Below are 24,091 nucleotides of genomic sequence, written 5' to 3'. Positions count from 1 at the left end.
GGCCTGTTTTCTAATTTTTAGTAATAAAATGTGTAGTACAAGAGATCTTTTTCAACACATTTCCCTCCTATCATTTGTTGAAGGTTAGGATCTTTACAAGATGTTATCTTAAAATGTAAATGTTCATTTATTGCCAATATTTTTATGTATGTGTAATGCCTTCGATAAACCACATGTATAATATACAGGCTGTGATTTGTAGGTTTTGTTTATTTAAAATGACTTAAGAACTTAAAATACTTATGAAGAAATCTTAGTGCAGCATCATTCTAGATTTTTAATGTTTTCTCCCCTATATTTTCAGTTGTCTTGCCTTCACCTATTTTTATTTTTTTCTAGCTTTATTGTATAATTGACAAAATTGCTTGATCTTAAGGTATATAATGTGATGATGCCTACCGTGTTTCCCCGAAAATAAGACCTACCCATAAAATAAGCCCTAGCAGGGTTTCTAAAGCATTTGTGCAATATAAGACCTACCCCGAAAATAAGACCTAGTGATGGGCGTGGCTATGCAGCGTATCTGCACTACCCATGTATTTCATTGTGGAGCGGTAAAGAAGACAAGCAGCGCTTATCATCTGCCCCATCATCTGCCCCATCGTGACAGCTACTCCCAGAGGTGACCAGAAAGGTGCAGGCAGCCCCATGAACAAGGCTGGCTCCCCTTGTCAGGTCCCGGCCATCCTGTGCATGCTGCATGCTTAGGCTTTGAGGGGAAAATAACACATCCCCTGAAAATAAGCCCTAGGGTGTCTTCTTGAGGAAAAATAAATATAAGACCCTGTCTTATTTTCGGGGGAACACGGTATATATTGTGAAATGATTACTATGGTCATAAATTCACATGTCATCCATCTTACCATTCTGTACATTAGCATGGTAATATGCAGAAATTATTCAATACATATATATTTTAATTTTTTTTGAAATACGGCGTTGCTCTGTTGCCTAGGCTGGAGTGCAGTGGTGTAGTCATAGCTCACTACAGCCTAGAATTCCTGGGCTCAAGGGATCCTCCTGCCTCAGCCTCCTGAGTAACTGGCATATAGGTATATACCACTTTTTTTTTTTTTTCTGTAGACACAGAGTCTTGTATGTTGCCCAGGCTTCATCTTTTTTTTTGAGACAGAGTCTCACTTTGTTGCCCAGGCTAGAATGAGGACCGTGGCATCAGCCTAGCTCACAGCAACCTTAATCACCTGGGCTCAAGCCATCCTAACTGCCTCAGCCTCCCGAGTAGCTGGGACTACAGGCATGCGCCATCATGCCTGGCTAATTTTTTTAATATATATTTTTAGTTGATCAATTAATTTATTTCTATTTTTGGTAAGAGAAGGGGTCTCGCTCAGGCTGGTTTCGAACTCGTGACCTCAAGTGATCCGCCTGCCTCGTCCTCCCAGAGTGCTAGGATTATAGGCATGAGCCACCATGCCCGGCCTCAGGCTTCATCGTAGTAACTGAAAGTTTGTACCCTTTGACCAATGCCTACAACTATTTTGAAAACAAATTTTTTAATGACTTGGCTCAATTTTTTCTTAAACATTTATCTTTTTTCTACAAACAATAGCTTTTTCATTTTATGCTTTTACTGGATTTGTGTAGCTTTTAATTTTTTGTAGTACATTGGAGAATATGAACAGCTGATTCTTGGTAAGCACTTGGCTCAGCTAGTTTGCATGGAAGGGCACAATATGCTACAGCGTAGCTTACCAACCCTGAGTGCCCAGAATGCCATAATTTTTCACCAGCATATTTGTAGAAGGAATGGAGAGTTAATGCAGTATGCTGCTTAAGGGAATGTCTGCTACGTTATTTTTTTTTTTTTTTTTTTGAGACAGAGTCTCACTTTTGTTGCCCTGGCTAGAGTGAGTGCCGTGGCGTCAGCCTAGCTCACAGCAACCTCAAACTCCTGGGCTCAAGCGATCTTCCTGCCTCAGCCTCCCAAGTAGCTGGGACTACAGGCATGCACCACCATGCCCGGCTAATTTTTTGTATATATATTTTTAGTTGGTCAATTAATTTCTTTCTATTTTTAGTAGAGACAGGGTCTCGCTCAGGATGGTTTCGAACTCCCAACCTCGAGCAATCCGCCCGCCTCGGCCTCCCAGAGTGCTAGGATTATACTATGTTATTTTTTAAGACTAAATAGTTTTTATTTTAGGTGCCATGTTCTGAGTTCTGTTACCATATATATATATATATATATATATATAAAGAATGATAGTAACTACAATTGAGGCTCAAGATATAAAAAGAAATATTGTTATCCAAAGTTTCTGTTACTTTCTCCCTTTCTCCTCTTGCAGGTGGGTCCTATGTGTATGAACTCAGTGCGGTCCTCATACACAGGGGAGTGAGTGCTTACTCTGGCCACTACATCGCCCATGTGAAAGATCCACAGTCTGGTGAATGGTATAAGTTTAATGATGAAGACATAGAAAAGATGGAGGGGAAGAAATTGCAACTAGGGATTGAGGAAGATCTAGGTAAAACCTTTAAGTTGTGAGTGCCCTTTTAAAATATAAATTTTTCTCCCAGAAATATTTGTGATAAACTATTATGGCCCAAGATTGTTATGGACTATCAAGGATATTTACATTTCTTAAACACACTGAACATCTTTCATTAGCAGTGCCTGCTATTTTGTTTTAAAAAGAGACAGACTCTCAACTCTGTCACCCAGGCTGGAATGCGATCATATCACAGCTTATAGTAACCTTGAACTCCTGGGCTCAAGCGATCTTTTCACCTTAGACTCCTGAGTAGCTGGGACTACATGGCACGCCACACACCTGATTAATTTCTTTTATTTTTGGTAGAGAGAGAGTCTTGCTGTGTTGCTCAGGCTAGTCTGGAACTCCCAGCCTCAATTGAACTCGCTCGTTGACTTCCCAAAACCCTGGGATTATTGACATGAGCCATTGTGCCCAGCCAATGCCTACTTTTTGAAAATTTAGTTTAAAATTTTTTAAATTATTTTGCTCCAGAGATGGTTTTCATAATGTCGAGCTTTCAGTAAAGCCTGAAGGCAAAAAATTAGTTTTCAATTAAAAGGTTTATTTCAGGGGGCGGGGGGTATGGTAGGTATTAAGCTAAAAATGATGAATAGTAGGTTTAATGCGGTGGGATTTGTAGTCCTTTTCCTTGGGTCAGGAAATTTATTTTTGGGAACTAACTCTAGCAGAGGAACTTTGCTCCTCCTCCCTATAAGTATCTCACCATATTCCTGGAATGTGAGGTAGTGCCTCTGTGGGGAATGAGCTGCCCGGTGAGGTCTGGCATAAATAGGACATCTTGAAATAGTATCCTAGTATGTACCTCTTATCACCTTAGTTGTTGGGCCCAAGTACTCATTTATCTTCCAAAGTAGTAGATAGTTCCTCCAGTTGAACTATCTCGTCTAAGCTGTTTATCACTATCTTCCGTGTCTGTCATTTTGAGTGAGGTTCAGACTATGTCCTCTGAATAGGAGAAGAGGAAAAGGAGTAGGTGTGCATCTCCTGCCACTGTTCTTGCTCAGTGGGTCAGAGCCACTTCTCCAAGGTGTCCAACAGAGAGGAGCATGGCAGTTGGGGTTGGCTGTTGGGGCATATGGGTCATCTCTGCAGATACTCATGTAGCAGCTACATTCTTACAGTTTGGAGAAGTATTTTCTATTTTTAAATCACATTTACATGTTTACAGACTAAACAGTCTTGCTCCGAGTTTTCCTAAGTATTAACTCAAATTCTTAACATTTGTTTATACAGTGTATGTTTTTATTGTGGTATTCTTACTGGGAACAAAGTTAAGATGTAGCTTTAAATTGTGAATAATTATGTCTTGGTTTTATTTGACTCTTCTCCCACCCAAGTATTAACTAGGCCCAACCCTGCATAGCTTCTGAGATTAGAAGAGATCGGGCACATTCTGGGTAGTGTGGCTGTAGACTATTTGTTCTTTACTGAGGTTTATTTGATCTATGTTCATTTTAGTCAGAGAATTGTAGGATGAAAAGCGTTGTTAAGGTTGTCTTGTCTATCCTCTATATATTTATTGGTAGTCCTAAATTTTAAAACAGTTCAAGAAAAAGAGACTTCATGTCCATCAGTATCCCATCACAATGTTTTAATAACTCATTATTATATAATATGTATCATAACTTTCATTTGTTTTTTACATCAAAATAGAAAATATTTGTTTATTAAATTCTATTAGACATTCATTGCTATATTTTATCCTGAACTTTTTTGTTATTATTGTTGTTGTTTTTTTTTTTTTTTTTTGAGACAGTCTCACTTTGTTGCCCAGGCTAGAGTGAGTGCCATGGCATCAGCCTAGCTCACAGCAACCTCAAACTCCTGGGCTCAAGTGATCCTACTGCCTCAGCCTCCCGAGTAGCTGGGACTACAGGCATGCGCCACCATGCCTGGCTAATTTTTTGTATACATATTTTTAGTTGGTCAATTAATTTCTTTCTATTTTTAGTAGAGACAGGGTTTCGCTCAGGCTGGTTTTGAACTCCTGATCTCTAGCAATCCGCCCGCCTCGGCCTCCCAGAGTGCTAGGATTACAGGCCTGAGCCACCACGCCTGGCCTCTATCCTGAACTTTTATGAATCATTTTATATTCTATCATATATAAAATAATGAACATTTTAAATCTTGAATACTCTTCAGTTGGAAATGAATGAGTAATTCCATCTTCCCTGAACATGGCTTATGATTATTTTAATTTCCTGTGAGGGTACAATGGTCTTCAAACCTTTTTGCTCATGTATTAGCTATAAGAATGCTGAACAACTTTTGTGTTTCTTTCTACATGTTCAAATCTGACATATTTCATCATAAATTTAAGTAGCTCCAAATAATGTATTTTATGACAAATTTATAAATGTTGAAACTTGAACTGCAACATCACTCTTTAAAAGACTGTCCAAGTGAAATTAAATACCATAGAGATTTGATACCCACTATCATCCTTTTCAGAGATACATGAACAATTCTTTTTTGAGTAGGACTTTCTAACACTTCCCTTCAGAATTCTATCCTAATGGAATATGCTAAGTTTTTTGTGACCATAACCTCCAAATAGTGAAAAAATTATAGAGTATTGTTTTTGAAATTATGAATGTTACTATGTAATTCATCAGACTCATAAAAGTATAAGTTGTACTAATTTATAAATTAATATAAATTATAAATTTTATTCAATTAAAGAAAGTAAATCTTTATGTCTTTCAATGAAATGGATGAGACCCTTTTTTGTCACTGGGTGAGGGGATATATCTATTTTTGTGAAGTGGGAGACAGATGATTGAGAAAGGAGAGGTAGAAACGACCTTGGAACATCTATTTTGAGGCAAATCAGTTTTAGCAAAATATATAATGAATTTAGGATCTGGTAATTGGATTTCCTCAGATCTGCTCATGACCTCTTACCCCTTGGGAAGTAACCCTGGGATACTGAAACACAATTTGAATATCACTTTCATGTGATACACTTGGCCTCACAAACTATTAATGTTTTCCACTTGCTACGAGTTCATTGAGTTTAGTGACTGATCTTTCTGTTTGTAAGCATTTTATTCCATTTTTCAAAATATGCTGTTTTATTTCTTTAGGCGGTTAAGTCTGGGTTTATTCTTGTTATTTAACTAAATTAAAGAGCTTCTCTTTACTAAAATGATTTACTCATCCAATTTTTTATTTTTCAAACTGTACATACACATTTTGTATGCACTCTTATATTAAAAAACAGTACTAAATAAGTACTTGTGTTCCAAGCACTCAGATAAAGAATAAAAATGTTACCAAGAGATTTAAAGTTCCCCTCCATAATTACATCAGCCCAAGTTAATTTGTATAGTTAAGACTAACATTAAAAGTAACTCATAGGGCTGGGCTCGGTGGCTCATGCCTGTAATCCTAGCACTCTGGGAGGCCCACGGGTGGGTTGCTCGAGGCCAGGAGTTTGAAACCAGCCTGAGCAAGAGCAAGACCCCGTCTCTACTATAAATAGAAATTAATTGGCCAACTAATATATATAGAAAAAATTAGCCGGGCATGGTGGCGCATGCCTGTAGTCCCAGCTACTCAGGAGGCTGAGGCAAGAGGATTGCTTGAGCCCAGGAGTTTGAGATTACTGTGAGCTAGGCTGACGCCAAGGCACTCACTCTATCTAGCCTGGGCAACAAAGTGAGACTCTGTCTCCAAAGAAAAAAACCTAACTCATAGCAGTAGTAGTTTTTTTTGGTTCCAGGTTCTCAGAAAAAATAGTACTTTCTTTTTACATGGGAGACGGATAGTGAACTTTTTTTAAATATTCAAAAATATAAAGGGCCTACTAAATTTGTGTGGCTTTTTAATGTTTTGGATACATGTTAAAGTATCTTGGGTGCATATTTTGGAAATTGTTTTCTGTGACCTCCGCCCCCACCCCACAAGAATGAGCAAACTGTAGGCATTCTAGTTAAGTCATCTTTTGATTTCTCTACCTCAGCAGAACCTTCTAAGTCCCAAACACGTAAACCCAAGTGTGGCAAAGGAACTCATTGCTCTCGCAATGCGTACATGTTAGTTTATAGACTGCAAACTCAAGAAAAGCCCAACACAACTGTTCAAGTTCCAGGTAAGCAATTTTCCAGGGTTATATTGGGCAAATGTTTTAGAATACCATCCTCAAAGATTAGTGACAAGCAACAGATTGCTTTTATTTATTATGATAGGTTGTTTCCATATGGTAAATGGGTAAGAGTAACCATTAATCACAAATTTGCTTTAAAGTAATGAGATTTTGAAATAAAGGAGCCTCAGAGCAGCCCACTGACCTTCCCTTAAAGAAAAGCAAAAGCAATTTTAAAAAATCACAAAGTAATCAAGACATGTATTTAAAGCGTAATTTTGGTTTTATTTTGTTCAGTTATAGAGCACTTGTGAATTTTAGTCAAGTGTTTATATACTTTCTGGAGCTTAAAAAAAAGAGGAAGAGTTGCTGCTGGTGTTTGTCATTTTACTTAGTACTGTTCTATGCTCTGTGGCATCATCTATTTTGAAGTGGTGTTTTTTGAGCCCTTTGATTGTTCTGGGAGGCTGATGATGTCATGGAGAACGGGGGGGGGGGGATCATCGTGGAATCATTCCAGTGGCTGTCTTCAGTTTTATTTCTGCTTTCATGTTGGAGGTCTCTAACAGATGGGGAGACCACAGTAGGAAGTTGCTACCAAAGTTTTAGTCAGTATTTAATATAATCTAGTGATCTGCATGGTTCTCTGTTTTTGAAAACCAGAATAAAGCTTTTGTTTGTCTTTCTGTTTTGAATAGCCTTTCTTCAAGCGCTGGTAGATCGGGATAATTCAAAATTTGAGGAGTGGTGTATTGAAATGGCTGAGATGCGTAAGCAAAGTGTGGATAAAGGAAAAGCAAAACATGAAGAGGTTAAGGAGCTGTACCAAAGGTTACCTGCTGGAGCTGGTCTGTAAGATATTTTGGGACAGCACTGTTGCCATTAAGTGCCTTGTTTTTTTATGTTCACAAATGTATATAAACAAACTTTCTCCTGTCTTTTCTTATAACTCACTAAAGCCAGCTTATATATCTCTAAAATTGCTATGTAAACCAGTGAGTGATACCTTGATGTGTAGCATTCCATATAATTTTCATTATTGTATACTTTTTAAAAAGGAGAGGCTCTTGATTAATTATGAGATATAGGTCAGCACTCTGCATTCATGATTTTTGTAGATATTTCTATTTTGTGAGATTTTAACTTGTTTCTAAAGAAAAATCTGATTGGATTACAGTGGGAGCAACTTTCTTGTTCTGTTTCTTTGAATACTTTATGCCCTAACAGTATTAACAGGCATTCTTTTATATGAATATAATTTTTTGGTACTATTTGATGAACTTGAAATTTAATATAAAATATAAAATTTAATATAAAAGCTGTAGAAAAGCTTTGTGCTGACCTGTGATTTCTTAGAATTATCCCACGTAATCCAACTCATCCCATTACTGAATATGTTATTCAAGTTTACCTACTGTCTCAAAAAAGAAACCAACTTTATTAAGGCTGATAGTGCCATTTGTAATAAATTATCTTTGTCATTTTGCAGACATGAATTCCCCAAACCTAACTTCTGCTTACAGAAGAGAAACAATTTAATCCTAACTTTAGAAAATAAATACTCAAGCATAATTGCACTTGTGGTTTTGTCTTTTTAATATCTTAATTTTCCATTACTGGTATAACTTTAAACAAAAGACGAATATCAATCACTAAATTTGTAAGAATAGATGTCAAAAGTTCTTTCAAAACTGCATCTTAATTTGATTCTGACCCTTCTTTGTAACTTGCTTCTTTAACTCTGTGGAAGGGTTGAGATTATCCTAAAGAATTAGACTGACATTGGTTTAACTGGAAATGGTTTGGAAATGAACCCATGATTCGATTCTCTAAATTTATAGGTCATTGTTCAAAGGAATTGGGACCTAGAAATCTATTTTCTGAACTTTATTCACAGTTTCCTATATTCACTGGACAAGAGAAAGGGACTTGTGGGTCTAAAGAGAAATTCTATTTTGAACCACTCCTTAGAACTATGTAGTTCAAAGATGTTATATGTCGAGTTAACACTGTGCTTCCCATGGCTGTTTTCATTCAGTGTATAAGAACCTATACTTATGTTCTGTGTTATTTATACTATTACCAATTATTAGCTTTATAATTTTTTTCCACTTGCAGTAAATTTACATAGTGGAAATTCCATGTTTTCTTAAGATGATATAAAATCTCAGTTAATGACCATGGTTTTGTGCTGGCAATGGAAGTCTTTTGTTATGCATTTTCTAAATCTTATCTTTGTGAACATATTTTTTAAAAGGTCACTTACCCTAAAATCTAAGCCTCATGAGAACATCCTTTGGTCCTTTTAATTTAAATTGAAATATCCCTACATTATCTCTAGGTAGTATGTTTCAAATATATTTTATGCTGTGATTGTTCTAGACTTTATAACTCTCCAATAGAAAATTTGTTGTTTTCAAAATCCAGGACTTTTTTAAAAATTAGAAATAATTTTGAACCAAAATGTGTATTTCCCTTTGGTAAATATTTTAACAGTTGCTTTCCTGGTTTATCAAATGCTAAAATTCCATGTAGTCTGATATCTCCAACTTGATAACGAGGTAGCAGCCTCACTTCGATTTGGTTATTGATTATGCTTGCCTTTGGAAGGAAATGCTTAGGTAGTTTACCGAATCACAGATTCTAGCACAATCTGCTTAACTGTGAGACTTGTGCTAGACCCCTGTTCTCGGGGATGCTCTTGGCAGAGATTGATGTAACTCTTTGTAATGATAGAGATTGAAAATGGAAAGTGAGAAAGACCTCTGTGACCACAGTTGCTCTTCCTTCCCTGGCTCCCACAGCACACTAAAATGAAAATCTGGCTGAGTTAATAGTAAATACGGTGTTAAATTAGAATTATGGGCCCAGTCTCTGCTCTCTTCCTTCCTCTTCTTACTATAAAATCACACATGGTTTTTCTACTCTTTGTATCTTACATTAAATTCATATTGAATTATTAAAAAACCAAAACAATAAGCTTCACTTGCAAGTTTCCTGTGGGATTGAAAAATGTCTTGAACTAATTGCCTTTGAGTCCCATTGTTGCTGGACGGATCAGGGTAGCAGTCACCCTAGGCCTTGAATTCCTGTATCTATCCCCTGGCTAGGAGTGCTTAATGCATTTTTAGTTTTCCTAGATTCCTTTCATTGTAAGGGTCAGGATTCTTATGTTTATTCTTCCAGTTGGCAATAATGGCAGGTATTGCTTCTTCTTCACCCCTCCCCAGCTGCCAGGGAAACTAAAATACCTAGTGAATTATTCTCAAGATGTTGCTCTTTATACAGTGCTGTTGCTTTTTTTTTTTTTCTTTTTTCCTTTGATAGCCTTCAAGGTTACCAAAAATTTTAAACTATCTGACTATATTTGGGAAAAGATTAGATATGCTAAAACTTTTTATTTGCTATTGGATAGGGAGCAAATATCTGCAGTTAGACACCTAATGTACTCTATCCCTAGCAGATTAAACTTGATAAATGGCAAATAAAATTGAGAGTTATTTCAAAGGTAATTAACCATACCATGATATGTTGTAAAATGCTACAACTATGTTATCTATACTGCATCTTAAGGTCTCCTCTTTTATATATTATGTGAATGTATAATTAACTTTTCTATATCTCTTTTCTTCCAAAAAGCTCAAAATGCTTCACATATCTTATCTTTTACACTCAACAACATCCCTGTGAGGTAGGTAGAAGGCAGGTATTATTACCTTCATTTTACAAATAAAAGACCTGAAGCATAGAGAGTTTAAGTGACTTGCTCAAGTTCAGTTTCTTGGTGGCAGAACTTGGATTAGACCTTTGTCTCAACTTGCAGTCCTGTGCTCTTCCTCTGTAGCGCATTAGAGCTGACTAGTCAGAGGCTCTCAGATGATGATGTGCAGTGCCAAATTTTGTTTTTGTAAAAATTGAAATGTTTTATGCTAACATTAAAATGGGAGTTAGTTTTCTAGATGTGTAACTCTCCGGGGAGTATAAAATTGGTCAAAATGGGCTTTGCATTGAAGTGTCTATCCCTCAGATCTCATCCGAAGGAGTATATTAATACAAACATATAAATTCAACCTCTGTATGTTTTCTTCTATGTTTTATGCTGGGACTCACTGGAGATCTTTGTAAGTAATCAAAGCTGGCCCTTTATCTTTAATTTTGGCTTTTAAGGAACTCTGGGACTCCCTCTCCCCAATTAAAACTCATTTTGAGGTGTTTGGTTTTATCTTTTAATTTTTGCAACTTCAAAATTGATAATTCACTTCTAGTGTACTTCATCCTGCAACTTGTTTAAATTAGGCTACTTTCTTGAAATAAATCATAATGTAATGAATAGATCATGGAATGGATTTGGGTGGGGGAATTAAGTATCTTTTTAAAATCTACATCAGTATCATCTTAGATGAAGAAAAGTCCAATGATTGAAATGGGCTTATAAAGTGTGGTTATAGCTGACTAGGTTAATTTTTAATTTTGAGCTCAGTCTGGCTTCTCATTTTAATTTTCAGATGTATATCACATATTTGTGAAAAGTGTTGATGAAAATAACTTACAAAAAAACATAGTAGGCAACAAGGTTGTGTGAGCTGCAAGCCAGTGTGGAGCATGACTTGTAGTCAACAAACACGGGTGTCCTGATCAAAGCTCTGCTGTGCTATCAAGCAAGACACTGCTCTCTGTGGATGCCTCTTGTAGAATGTGGTTAATAATACCAGCCGATCTTGTAGGGCACTGTGCAGCCTCAGTATTGTACTGCACAGTTCCTTGAACTCAGAGGAGTGGTAGTTAAATGGAGCTTTGTGTCATATTCATCAAACATCTTTCCCAAACAATGATTCTTCTGCTTCTGCTAACTTTGGACAGAGTTTGCATTGTCTTTTGAGGAAAATGAATGTATCACTTAGTCAAAAACTGTAAAAATACATAGACCCTTTTTGATGCTTTCTTCCTTAGAGCCCTATGAGTTTGTCTCTCTTGAGTGGCTGCAAAAGTGGTTGGATGAATCAACACCTACCAAGCCTATTGATAATCATGCTTGCCTGTGTTCCCACGACAAGCTTCATCCAGATAAAATTTCAATTATGAAGAGAATATCTGAATATGCAGCTGACATTTTCTACAGTAGATATGGAGGAGGTCCAAGACTAACTGGTAATTTGAGATCTTAAAAAAAGAGCAGTGTGTTAAGTCTTCATCTTATGGTCTTTTTGAGTAGGGCTTGTGATAATTTGACCCAAACTGTGCTAAACCAAATGTTCCTAACGCTTTGCATAAAAGATTTTCTAAGTAAAGTAGAAATTAAGCAACTGGTGCTATTCATAGAAGGTTGGTTGGTTTTTGTTTGTTTGTTTTACCCCTCTCAAAGCAGACAAAATAGGACCCTTTTGAAAGAACCATCTGGCAGTATTTAGTTAGTTTGTATAATACTCTTCAAGGTACTTAAATTCTTTTTTTTTTTATTTATTTTTTTTTTTTTTTTGAGACAGAGTCTCGCTTTGTTGCCCAGGCTAGAGTGAGTGCCGTGGCGTCCTAGCTCACAGCAACCTCAAACTCCTGGGCTCGAGTGATCCTTCTGCCTCAGCCTCCCGGGTAGCTGGGACTACAGGCATGCGCCACCATGCCCGGCTAATTTTTTTTTTTTTTTTATATATATATCAGTTGGCCAATTAATTTCTTTCTATTTATAGTAGAGACAGGGTCTCGCTCTTGCTCAGGCTGGTTTTGAACTCCTGACCTTGAGCAATCTGCCCGCCTCGGCCTCCCAAGAGCTAGGATTACAGGCGTGAGCCACAGCGCCCGGCCGGTACTTAAATTCTTATCTGGTTGATAAGCACAGGCAAGTTTTGTGCCTGTGCTTCAGGGACTTCTAACAGTGTGCTGTGTAGCCCAGGATGGTCTTGAACTTGAATTCCTGGCCTCAAGAAGCATCCCTTCATCACTTTTCTTTATGTAGATAACAATATTACTGTCTTGGCATCCATATCACCAAAATAATTTAGGATATAAACCAATTCGGCATGTTGTCAAGTTTTTTTACTTTGATTTAGACATTGTCTGTGTTTGTGAAGTGCTGAAACATATTCCAACAGAAAGTCTGTGTGTGAATGAACTATATCTCCCTTCATTCTTTCTTGCCTTTAGTGAAAGCCCTGTGCAAGGAATGTGTAGTAGAGCGTTGTCGTGTGTTACGTCTGAAGAACCAGCTAAATGAAGATTATAAAACTGTTAATAACCTACTGAAAGCAACGGTAAAGGGGTATGTTGCACAGTGTGCATTGTTTATTAGACATTTTAAAGAGGTAATAACCAAGCAGCTTATTATTATTCATTGAAAATAAGAAGTTAGGATTTTTAGAAGGGTGATGAAGTAGATGGCAGAGCCAGAGCAAAAGTACATTTTGCAGTGATTGCCCTGTGTCGAAGATGAAGAAAAGAAAACTCAGACAGCCTTTGCAACTGTATTCCATCCACTAGAGAGGAAGAAGCAGAAATGTGGGTGAGAAGCCTGACCAAACTGAGGCAGAGTGTTAGCCTGTGCTCTAGTATGGAGTAGTACAAAGCTTATGTTAATAAGGAAAAACATCCTGGAGGGAGGCCTGCGGATATCCCCTTAGTGAGGCTGAAGTAAGTGTGTGAAGCATGCTCCCCTGCATACCATTTCTTATCAGAAACTTTCAGGGTACTTGGGATACGTTGAACTCCATTCCATAGAGTTCCCACTTCTGGATCTAGGAACCGGTTGAAGACAGTTAAAAGAGAGATTCATTATGTGTGGGTTCAATTTAAGTTTTTTATTTCCCAAAGATTGATCTAGTTCACTAAATGTGTAGACATGGATGTACATGTGTATTTGTGAGTGTCTGGATGCCTACCTAAAGGCACTGCTGTATGTAATTGTGAATAATAATCAAGTGAAGGCAAGTGACCATTTGGTTGGTGTGATTGGCATGGACGTAAATGAGGGGTAGGAGAAGCAGGATTAGATTTAGAATGGAAACAAAATATAATATTATATACCTGTAATTCTAAAGTGAGAAATGAGAAGGGCCAAAATGAGAAAGTAGCCTTAAAAAAAATATGTGCACTATAGCTGATTTTGAGTGTTTGTAATTCATTGTAGTTGGGACCTTCACAAGGAAAGGAGGGAGGAGAACATTAGGAAACATTAATTGTAAGATTTAACATTCTCTCTGTTCCACAGCATCGACGGATTTTGGGTGGGGAAATCCTCTTTGCGGAGTTGGCGCCAGCTAGCTCTCGAACAGCTAGATGAGCAAGATGGTGATGCAGACCAAAGCAACGGGAAAATGAATGGCAACACCTTAAATAAAGGTGATGTTTTAAACCTGTATGTAAGTCATTGTGAGATTCTGAACATCCACTTTTAGCCAAATTGGTTTAATACCCATCCATGTAATTTTGAAGACCACTTTTATTAAACTGAAAGCTATGGAAAAGATCTCAGGGCAAATAAAAGATTTTTAAGCTATCAAAATTCAGCAAGGACAAAACAACTCACATGTGGAATTTTCCTTTATATACCTATCTTGCTTTGGGCTCCAGCTCTCTCCAGTTAATCACATGCAAATTTAATATCAATTCTGCTCTAAGCTAAGAGTTTAAAGAAAGGTTAAGTCTACTGCAAATTGCATAGTATATTGTAAGCTCAGTACCTTTTGGTTTTAGATTATCTGCCACCCATAAAGACTGTCTTCGTCAAGCGTATGACCTTGTACTTGTGCATTTTTCATCAAGGAGGGGGAAGGCAGCTTTTATAGCCTTTAGCTTCTAAATTCTTCTGAGTATCCTGAGTTATCCAAAGCTATGCTTTCACATAGGAAATTATGTTATTGTGAATCAAGTAATAAATTTAATTTTATAGCCAGTAAGACACTGAAATTATTTTTAGATTTAAAATGGAGACTAATGGTTTGCACAGATTTACTAATTTAGAGATTAGTTACCCATAAGCAGTGATCCATTATTAACAATCCATAAGCTATTTTACTTCACTTAATTTTCATATTTTAATTTTAACTTAATTTTTTTTTTTTAATTTTTTGTATTGACAGGCTGGTCTTGAATTCCTGGCCTCAAGCAATCCTCCCACCCCGGCCTCCCAAAGTTGGGATTTTTAGGCGTGAACTGTGCTTGGCCTAATTTTTCTTATTTTTAAAAATTAATATTTATATACATGAATATTTATATTATTTTATTGTTCTTAACCTTTTTAGTGAAATATTCTGTTTTATGCATTCAAGCATTTTTTTTTTTTTTTTTTTTGAGACAGAGTCTCGCTTTGTTGTCCAGGCTAGAGTGAGTGCCATGGCGTCAGCCTAGCTCACAGCAACCTCAAACTCCTGGGCTCAAGCGATTCCCCTGCCTCAGCCTTCCGAGTAGCTGGGACTACAGGCATGCGCCACCATGCCCGGCTGATTTTTGTTTTTATATATATATATCAGTTGGCCAATTAATTTCTTTATGTTTATAGTAGAGACAGGGTCTCGTTCTTGCTCAGGCTGGTTTTGAACTCCTGACCTTGAGCAATCCGCCCGCCTCGGCCTCCCAAGAGCTAGGATTACAGGCGTGAGCCACCGTGCCCGGCCGCTTTCAAGCATTTTATATCACATTTATTTTTATTTTATTTATTTATTTATTTTTTTGAGACGGAGTCTCGCTTTGTTGCCTAGGCTAGAGTGAGTGCCATGCTGTCAGCCTAGCTCACAGCAACCTCAATCTCCTGGCTCAAGCAATCCTTCTGCCTCAGCCTCCCGAGTAGCTGGGACTACAGGCATGCGCCACCATGCCCGGCTAATTTTATATATATATATATATATTAGTTGGCCAATTAATTTCTTTTTATTTTTATAGTAGAGACGGGTCTCGCTCTTGTTCAGGCTGGTTTTGAACTCCTGACCTCGAGCAATCCGCCCGCCTGGGCCTCCCAGAGAGCTAGGATTACAAGCGTGAGCCACCACGCCCGGCCACAACACCTTACTTTTTGAGGAAAAAACACCAGTCACTATTAGTTTTAAGTTCCTTGACTGGTGGTTTTTAACATTTTGAAATTTTAAAAGTATTTTTACTTTTGATTAAAATATTCTGTGCTGGGCCGGGCATGGTGGCTCACACTTGTAAATCCTAGCACTCTGGGAGGCCGAGGTGGACCAATTGCTCAAAGTCAGGAGTTAGAAACCAGCCTGAGCAAGAGGAAGACCCCGTCTCCCTGTCAAAGCATACAACTCTTTTGATTTAGTGGCTGTGTTTCATTGTGTGCTTGTTAATATAGTGTAATTTATTTAACTGATTCTATTTCAACTTTTTACAATAACTATATAAACACAGATGCAGTGAGCATCCTTGTGTGATTTTCAGATTATTTCTGAGAAATAAATTCTAGAAATTGCTGGATCAGAGAATCACATACACTTTTATAATTATCACATACTCGCACATATTGGTATAGGGAAGCTGAGGCCTTCTGATTTCAAAATTGTTATTTTTTAAGCACCAAAGGAGGCGAGAAAAGCTTCATCTTTCTCTGTTGCACCCCCCCCCCCTTTTTTTGAGACAGAGTCTCACTCCGTCACCTAGGCTAGAGTGCCATGGTGGCAGCCTAGCTCACAGCAACCTCAAACTCTTGGGCTCAAGCGATCCTCCTGCCCCAGCCTCCTGAGTACCTGGGACTATAGGCATGTGCCACCATGTCTGGCTAATTTGTTTTCTATTTTTAGTAGAGATGGGGTCTCACTCTTGATCAGGCTGGTGCTATACCCCTTTTAATAAAAGAATTTGTTCTGTAAAATTCGGATTCAGTCAAAAGGACACATTTCACGGAACTAGAAGCCCACATGTGGCCTTAAGACTACAGGTTCCCCACCCCTGGTATATGCACATGAGGGGGCTCGTTTTTACATGGTTTTGTCAACATATCATTCACATCATTTTTTATCCGTCTGATATAGGAAAATGACCAATATTGAGGCTTACAGTTTTCAAATTATTATTGAGGTAGACTGTCTTCTCATGTTTGAGAAGTTATTTGTGTTTGTGTGTGTAACAGAGAGAAAGAAAGGAAACAGAATTATCATGTCCTTCCTTTGCCCATTTCTCTACTTGAGGTTTTTAATGATTAGTAAATATTCTTTGCATATATTAAGTATATTACAAATGCATTAGAGGCTGGGCGTGGTGGGTAATGCCTGTAATCCTAGCACTCTGGGAGACCGAGGAGGGCGGATTGCTTGAGGTCAGGAGTTCAAAACCAGCCTGAGCAAGAGTGAGACCCTGTCTCTACTAAAAATAGAAAGAAATTAATTGACCAAATAAAAATATATATACATAAAATTAGCCGGGCATGGTTGTGATTGCCTGTAGTCCCAGCTACTCGGGATGCTGAGGCAGTAGGATCGCTTGAGCCCAGGAGATGAGGTTGCTGTGAGCTAGGCTGATGTCACGGCACTCACTCTAGCCTGGGCAACAAAGTGAGACTCTTGTCTCTTAAGATTTCTTTTTTTGATTATACTCCCAGTATACTCACCCATAGATTGACAGTGACACATGACAGTGACAAGTAGGGAAAACAAATACTAGAAGAGAAATGTTGACAGGAAAGGTGAAGTTTTTATAATATACTAGACCCCCATATCTGCAGTTTTTATGTCCATGGTTTCAGTTACCTATATGTAGTCAACCATGATCTGAAAATATTAAATGGAAAATTCCAGAAATAAACAATTTATAAGTTTTAAATTGCACACCATTCTGAGTAGCATGATGAAATGAAATCTCCTACCCTCCTGTTCCGTCCTTCTGGCAAGTGATTTCTCCAGCATATCCACATTGTAAGACTACACTCCCATTCGTCACTTGGTAGCCCTTCTATCAGATTGACTGTTGCATTGCTTGTGTTCAAGCCACCCTTATTTCAATCAGTATTATGGCCATAAAGCCCAGGAGTAGTGATGTTTGCAATTGGGGTATGCCAAGGAAAAGCCCTAACGTGCTTCCTTTAAGTGGAAAGCTGAAAGTTCTTGAATTAATAAGGAAAGAAAAAGAGCCATATGTTAAGGTTGTTAAGATCTGTGGTAACAATGAGTCTTCTGTCCGTGAAATTATAAAGAAGAAAAAGGAAATACTGTGTTAGTGTTGCTGTCATACCCCAAACTGCAAAAGTTTATGACAACAGTATGTGATCAGTGCTTAGTTAAGATGGAAAAGGCTTTAAAATTAGGAAGACATGAAGAGAAATGTCTTCTGATTGATGACAGTCGAGTTCGATATTATCTGAAGTTTCTGTAATCCAGTGTGGGACTTAGAGCATATCCCCAGCTAAGGGGAGACTACTGTATGTATTTGACGTTAAAGGTTAAGTCCTTATTTCATTTGCCTTTAAAGCTTTTTGTTCAACCCCTAAAAGAGTAGGTAGGTGAAAATGACATGACATGACATGTAGATGATTAACTTAGCTTATGACACAGTATTCTGAGTACTTGGCTAGAATTAATAGGGAGGATATGTAAATTATTTTTCAAATTGAAAAAAGGAACATTTTATTGTGTAACCTAAATCTTTAAAAAGTTAACTGTCATTGAGATATTTTCTTTCCTTTTAAGGGAAAGAAATATAACATTTCTTAGCAGAACTGTGTAGGAATCACTCGGGTCTAATTTTGAAAATGCTTTAAAGTTTTCTTTGTTCAAAATTGTGCAGAATACTACATACGCCACTTTGAACTTTAAATACAACCACAACAATTATTATCTTTATTTCTTTTGATTAGATGAATCAAAGGAAGAAAGAAAAGATGAGGAGGAGGAACTAAATTTTAATGAAGATATTCTGTGTCCACATGGTAAGTTGGAAGCATGTATCTGTTTCTTACCACCCTTTTTAGCTTTTAGTTTCTACTGCCTGCCTTTTATGTCAACGCTGCTTACCTTGCAAAAAATGGTTTTAAAAATTGGATTTTCCTATATAGAAGGCATTGATTATAGAAGAAACTTTCTGTCACTTACTACATTAAGGACTTTTTGTCACTTATCATATTGATGAGCTTTGAATTTGAAGGGATGAATTTCATTTGTTTCCCATGACTATGTGTCTTTCTCCGATTTGAACACTTTAAGAATAGTATTTGTCTTAATATATTTCTTTTTTTTTTTTTGAGACAGTCTTGCTTTGTTGCCTTGGCTAGAGTGAGTGCCGTGAAATCAGCCTAGCTCACAGCAACCTCAAACTCCTGGGCTCAAGCAATCCTTTTGCCTCAGCCTCCCGAGTAGCTGGGACTATAGGCATGCGCCACCATACCCAGCTAAATTTTTCTATATATATTAGTTGGTCAATTAATTTCTTTCTATTTTTAGTAGAGAGGGGGTCTCACTCAGGCTGATTTATAACTCCTGACCTTGAGCAATCCACCCGCCTCAGCCTCCCAGAGTGCTAGGATTACAGACGTCAGTATTTCTTCTTTTTATTAGGGTTATCTATGGTTTAATTTCTTCAACATTTATTGAGTAGCTGCTGTGTACTATGTGCTAAATGCTCTTAACAAACAATAAATTCTAAGTTCTTATTTAATCCTATGTATTTGTTCCTGTGTTTCTTTTATTGGTCTTAGTGAATGCTCACTTATAAGTACCTTTTGTAGGATCATCATGCAAGGTATTCATTGTATACAAGACATGATTTTCTAATAGCACTCTGAAAGTCTAATAGGTATCTACTTCCCAAAGCTTTCTACCTCATAAGTTCTCCTCCCCACCTCTTTTTTTGTGCTTATCTTTTTTTTTTTTTTGAGACAGAGTCTCACTCTGTTGCCTGGGCTAGAGTGCCTATCTCACAGCAACCTCATCAGCCTCGCTCACAGCAACCTCATACTCCTGGGCTCAAGCAATCCTCCTGCCTCAGCCTCCCAAGTAGCTGGGACTACTGGCATGCGCCACCATGCCCGACTAAGTTTTTTCTATATATTTTTAGTTGGCCAATTAATTTCTTTCTATTTTTAGTAGAGACGGGGTCTCGCTCTTTGCTCAGGCTGGTTTCAAACTTCTAGGCTCAAATGATACGCCCGCCTCTGCCTCCCAGAGTGCTAGGATTACGGGCATGAGCCACGCCCAGCCTTTGTTTGTTTGTTTGTTTCAAAATATTACAGGGGTACAAATGTTTTTGGTTACATAGATCTCTCTTTTTTTTTTTTTTTGAGACAGAGTCTCACTTTGTTGCCCAGGCTAGAGTGAGTGCCGTGGCGTCAGCCTGGCTCACAGCAACCTCAATCTCCGGGGCTCAGCGATCCTCCTGCCTCAGCCTCCCGAGTAGCTGGGACTACAGGCATGCACCACCATGCCCGGCTAATTTTTTTTTTGTATGTATATTTTTAGTTGGTCAATTAATTTATTTCTATTTTTGGTAGAGACGGGGGTCTTGCTCAGGCTGGTTTCTACTCCTGACCTTGAGCAATCCGCCCCCCTCGGCCTCCCAAAGTGCTAGGATTACAGGCGTGAGCCACCACGCCCGGCCATAGATCTCTTTTGTAATGCTTGAGTCAGGGCTATAAGTGTACCCATCACCCAGATCTTGTTCATTGTACCTGTTAATTAGGTTTTCACCCATTCTCTCCTCTGCTTCATTTTTGCTGAGTTTTATTCCCTCTGTGCATGTGAGTTTTCATGTTAGTCCCAACTTAATATCGAGTACATGCAGTGTTTCTTTTTCCATTCTTTAGACAGTGGTCTCCAGTTCCATCGAAATTATTTCAAAGGCATTAATTCATCCTTTTTATGGCCTAGTAGTATGCCATTATATATATGTATATATACACACACATATACATATATATATATATATATACACACACACACACATACATATGCATACATATACCACATTTTGTTAATCCACTCATGAACTCATAGGCACTTGGGTTGATTCCACATCTTTACAATTTGAAATATGCTACAGTAAACATTCTAGTGTTAGGTATCTTTTTGATAAAATTACCTCTTTTTCTCTGGGCAAATACTCAGTAGTGGGATAGCTGGTTGAATGGTAGGTCTACTTTTAGGAATCTCCGTACTGTTTTCCATAGAGGTTGTATTAATTTGCAGTCCCACCAACAGTGTATAAGCATTCCTTTCTCTCTGTACCCATGCTAGCATCTATCGTGTGAATAAGACAAGGGTGCCCAGTGTCACCACTTCTATTTAACATAGTACTGGAAGACGTAGCCAGAACAATCAGGCAAGAAAAAAAAAGGAAAGAGTATTCAGAATGGGAAAAAGGAGGCCAAACTATCACTTTTCACTGATGATGATCTTATATCTAGAAAATCCCTTTCCCCACCAATTAAAAATCTACTCTGAGAAAAATTGGGCTCAGAGAAGTCGGGATGTCAGTGGTTCATAGTATTAACCCACATTTGTGCATTTCTTGTTATGTATTAATAACGTATTGCTAATACTCAGAATTCCTGTTGGCCCTAATAAATTTCCAATTTTAGTTACTGTTTCATTGGTTCACTGTGAATCAGTGGATGACATCTCACACTTAACCCTTATACATACTAGCACTTTGAGTTCCCTTGATGACACTGGTGATGATATTGTCACTTGAGTGGTACCTGTGTTCTTAAGTGCACTTAGCTTACTGGGTGAGTAGCATTTCCATTTATAGGCCTCGCAAGCAGGACGGGGTTGTCCCGGGGTGTGGATTCAGGTATCTGTGGATCCCGCGTCCACCTGTTCTTCCCATTGCGTCACTGTCTGTCTCTGACTTGGGTTTCCTCACACCAGGGGTGCACAGTGGGAGCACAAATGTGAAGAAGATGAGCTGACTTCGTGAGTGCTGAGTAGCATGAGTAAATATTAATGAACAGGAGAAAGAAAGGTTACATGAATAGCCAAAAGGAGGTTTGTTTTTCTAGCGATGCTTTCAAAGCAACTTTTTTGTCCTTCATAGCATAGATGCGGACATAGAGGTGTCCATTTTGAGAGTCAAAGCATTGGTGGCAGAAAACTAAGTTCATCACTGGGTGAAATAGTGCCAGGACTTAGTCTGTCATCAGGCTCTTCAGCTCTACCTCCCCACCTCTTATGTCATCTCACTTTTGACAGCCTTGAGTTGGAAGCATGGCAGAGCTGAATGTGATTTCAGGACGCACGCTGCTCTCTCAGCCTATCAGAAGATGTGCACGAGAGCTATTTTTCAGACCTTTGGCTTGCTCTGTCACTCAGCGGGGTCTTGATGCCATACTTTAAATTTTTAAAGGGATAGTTCTCTACTTTTTTGTGTGTATATATTATCTGTCAGTGTACTGTGTGTGCAGGGTGAAGTTTTTCAAGTGCAGGATATCAAACCTTACTTATAAATCCACTTTGCTCATTAAGTTTATTTTAAAATTTCCTTCTAGAGATCTGTTGATGTTAGTAGTAGTAGCAATAGTAATAATACTAATAGTTGTAAGATAATAGTGGACAATTATTGAATGTTTATGTGCCTAATAGGTTTCTAAGTGTAGAAACTGAATCTATATTACAATCTATATTAACTCAATCTATACAACAACTATGTGAAATCAGTATATCATCACATTCATTGCACTGATGAGTAAGCAAACCGAGGCACAGAGGGGTGGGAACCCTTCACCTAAAGTCACCACACTTAATGGATAGTTTTACATTGGTATATAATTGTCTGTTAGAAATTCTTTTTCTTTGAATTTGAAGGACTTCAGAGTACCACTCAGAAGTCTAAAGCCATTGTTTGTAGGTAATTTCTTCCCCTCCCTCCACCCCTCTATTTTTGGAAGCCTGTAGGCTGTTTGTCCCAGTGTTGTGCAGGTTCACAGTAACCTGCCTTGGTTTAGGCCTTTTTCCATTTTTTGTGCTGGGCACTCTGTGGAAGATGGGCTTGGTGACTATGTGAGCACCCTGGATGACCTGTTTCACTGGTGAATTCCCTATGTCAGTATCTGGTTTTGGGCTGCTCAGATTTTTCCACAAACATCTTCCTTTCTCCTGCTTTGAAATGCAGACCAGCTATCACTCTTTTGGAGTTAAAGAGGGTTGGGGAGTTCCTACATTCAGGGTGGAGACATTTACTTATCCTCATCTCAGCTTATTACCTCCTTTGTCTCTATTTTGTGTCTCCAGTGCTAAGGCCTTAGGTTTTTATTGTCGAAAAATAAGCTTGTAGTCTTGTGGTTAGACGGGACAGTTATCTGTAGGATATACAAGAGGGGACAGAGAATCTAACTATAGACTCCTAAATAGACTTTTAACCCTTTCTCCAGGTTTTTTTGACACAATCTTCACTTCCATGAGCCCCCAGTTCTTGGGTCTGTGGGGCCAGTTCTGCAGTGGACTAAATCTGGGTGCTTCTTGACTTTGGTCAACTGAGAGTTAATTTTTCTGTGTCTTATCCACTTTTAAGCTTCTAAAATTTTTGTTGCTGTTGTTCCTCTCAGTTCTCTTCCTTGATCATTATGGTTTTATATCTTTTTTAAGAAATTCTTTTATTGTCATTTAATGACGTTTCATGAGGCACTGAAAGTAAATACAGTTTTATTTTTTATTTTTTTTTTGAGACGGGTCTGTTACCTGGCCTAGAGTGCAGTGGCATCATCGTAGCTCACTGTAACTTTAAGCTTCTGGGCTCAAGTGATCCTCCTACTTCAGCCTCACCAGTAGCTGGGACTACAGATGTGCGCAATGATGCTCATCTAATTTTCTGTAGAGATGCGGTCTTGCTCAGGCTGATCTTGAACTCCTAACCTTGAGCGATCCTCCTGCCTAGGCCTCGCAAAGTGCTAGGATTGCAGATGTGAGCCACCATGCCTGGCTGGGTTGTTCTTTTCTAATCATGTGTGTAATTCACATCCCATGTAAAAGCCAGCCACTAGGTAAAAGTACCCCTACATCAAGATGAAGCAGTGCATCCATAGTATCTGTGGAATCCTCTGCAGTTTTACGTATTAAAGTGTGTGTGGGCTGAGTGTGGTGGCTCAAGCCTTTAATCCTAGCACTCTGGGAGGCCGAGGCAGGTGGATTGCTCGAGGTCAGGAGTTCGAAACCAGCCTGAGCAAGAGTGTGAACCCGTCTCTACTACAAATAGAAAGAAATTAATTGGCCAAAATATATATAGAAAAAAATAGCCGGGCATGGTGACACATGCCTGTAGTTCCAGCTACTCCGGAGGCTGAGACAAAAGGATTGCTTGAGCCCAGGAGTTTGAGATTGCTATGAGCTAGGCTGATGTCATGGCACTCACTCTAGACTGGGCAACAAAGCAAGCCTGTCTCCAAAAAATAAAAAAAGTGTGTGTGTTTGTATTATATCATTGGGTTGTTTTTAAATTTTTTCTCTCCTTTTATGAACCAGATGGGGTTATACCACATACCTACAAAGGAACAATCCTTTAAAAAAAAAAAAGAAAGATAAAAGAAAATCATTTAAAAATTATAATTGCCTTAGAGTTCTTTCTAAATCATGTC

The 24,091-nt window shown here is 38.2% G+C and overlaps 1 protein-coding gene across 1 annotated transcript in view; it reads left to right on the top strand.

The window, feature by feature from the left end:
- The window catches only part of USP48 (ubiquitin specific peptidase 48), an 89,389-nt gene that overhangs the window by 41,560 nt on the left and 23,738 nt on the right, over window positions 1-24,091 (top strand). The window contains exons 10-16 of the mRNA XM_012768697.3: window positions 2,310-2,489; window positions 6,484-6,612; window positions 7,305-7,454; window positions 11,557-11,754; window positions 12,745-12,859; window positions 13,805-13,935; window positions 18,386-18,457. Of these exons, the coding sequence (XP_012624151.2) occupies window positions 2,310-2,489; window positions 6,484-6,612; window positions 7,305-7,454; window positions 11,557-11,754; window positions 12,745-12,859; window positions 13,805-13,935; window positions 18,386-18,457 (975 nt within the window). The remainder of the gene's footprint in view (window positions 1-2,309; window positions 2,490-6,483; window positions 6,613-7,304; window positions 7,455-11,556; window positions 11,755-12,744; window positions 12,860-13,804; window positions 13,936-18,385; window positions 18,458-24,091) is intronic.

The sequence above is a fragment of the Microcebus murinus genome, chromosome 2 (genome assembly GCF_040939455.1).
Source record: "Microcebus murinus isolate Inina chromosome 2, M.murinus_Inina_mat1.0, whole genome shotgun sequence".
NCBI classification, from domain to species: domain Eukaryota; kingdom Metazoa; phylum Chordata; class Mammalia; order Primates; family Cheirogaleidae; genus Microcebus; species Microcebus murinus.
The sequence above is the reverse complement of the archived record's forward strand: the minus strand, read 5'-3'. Positions and strand labels throughout refer to the sequence as shown.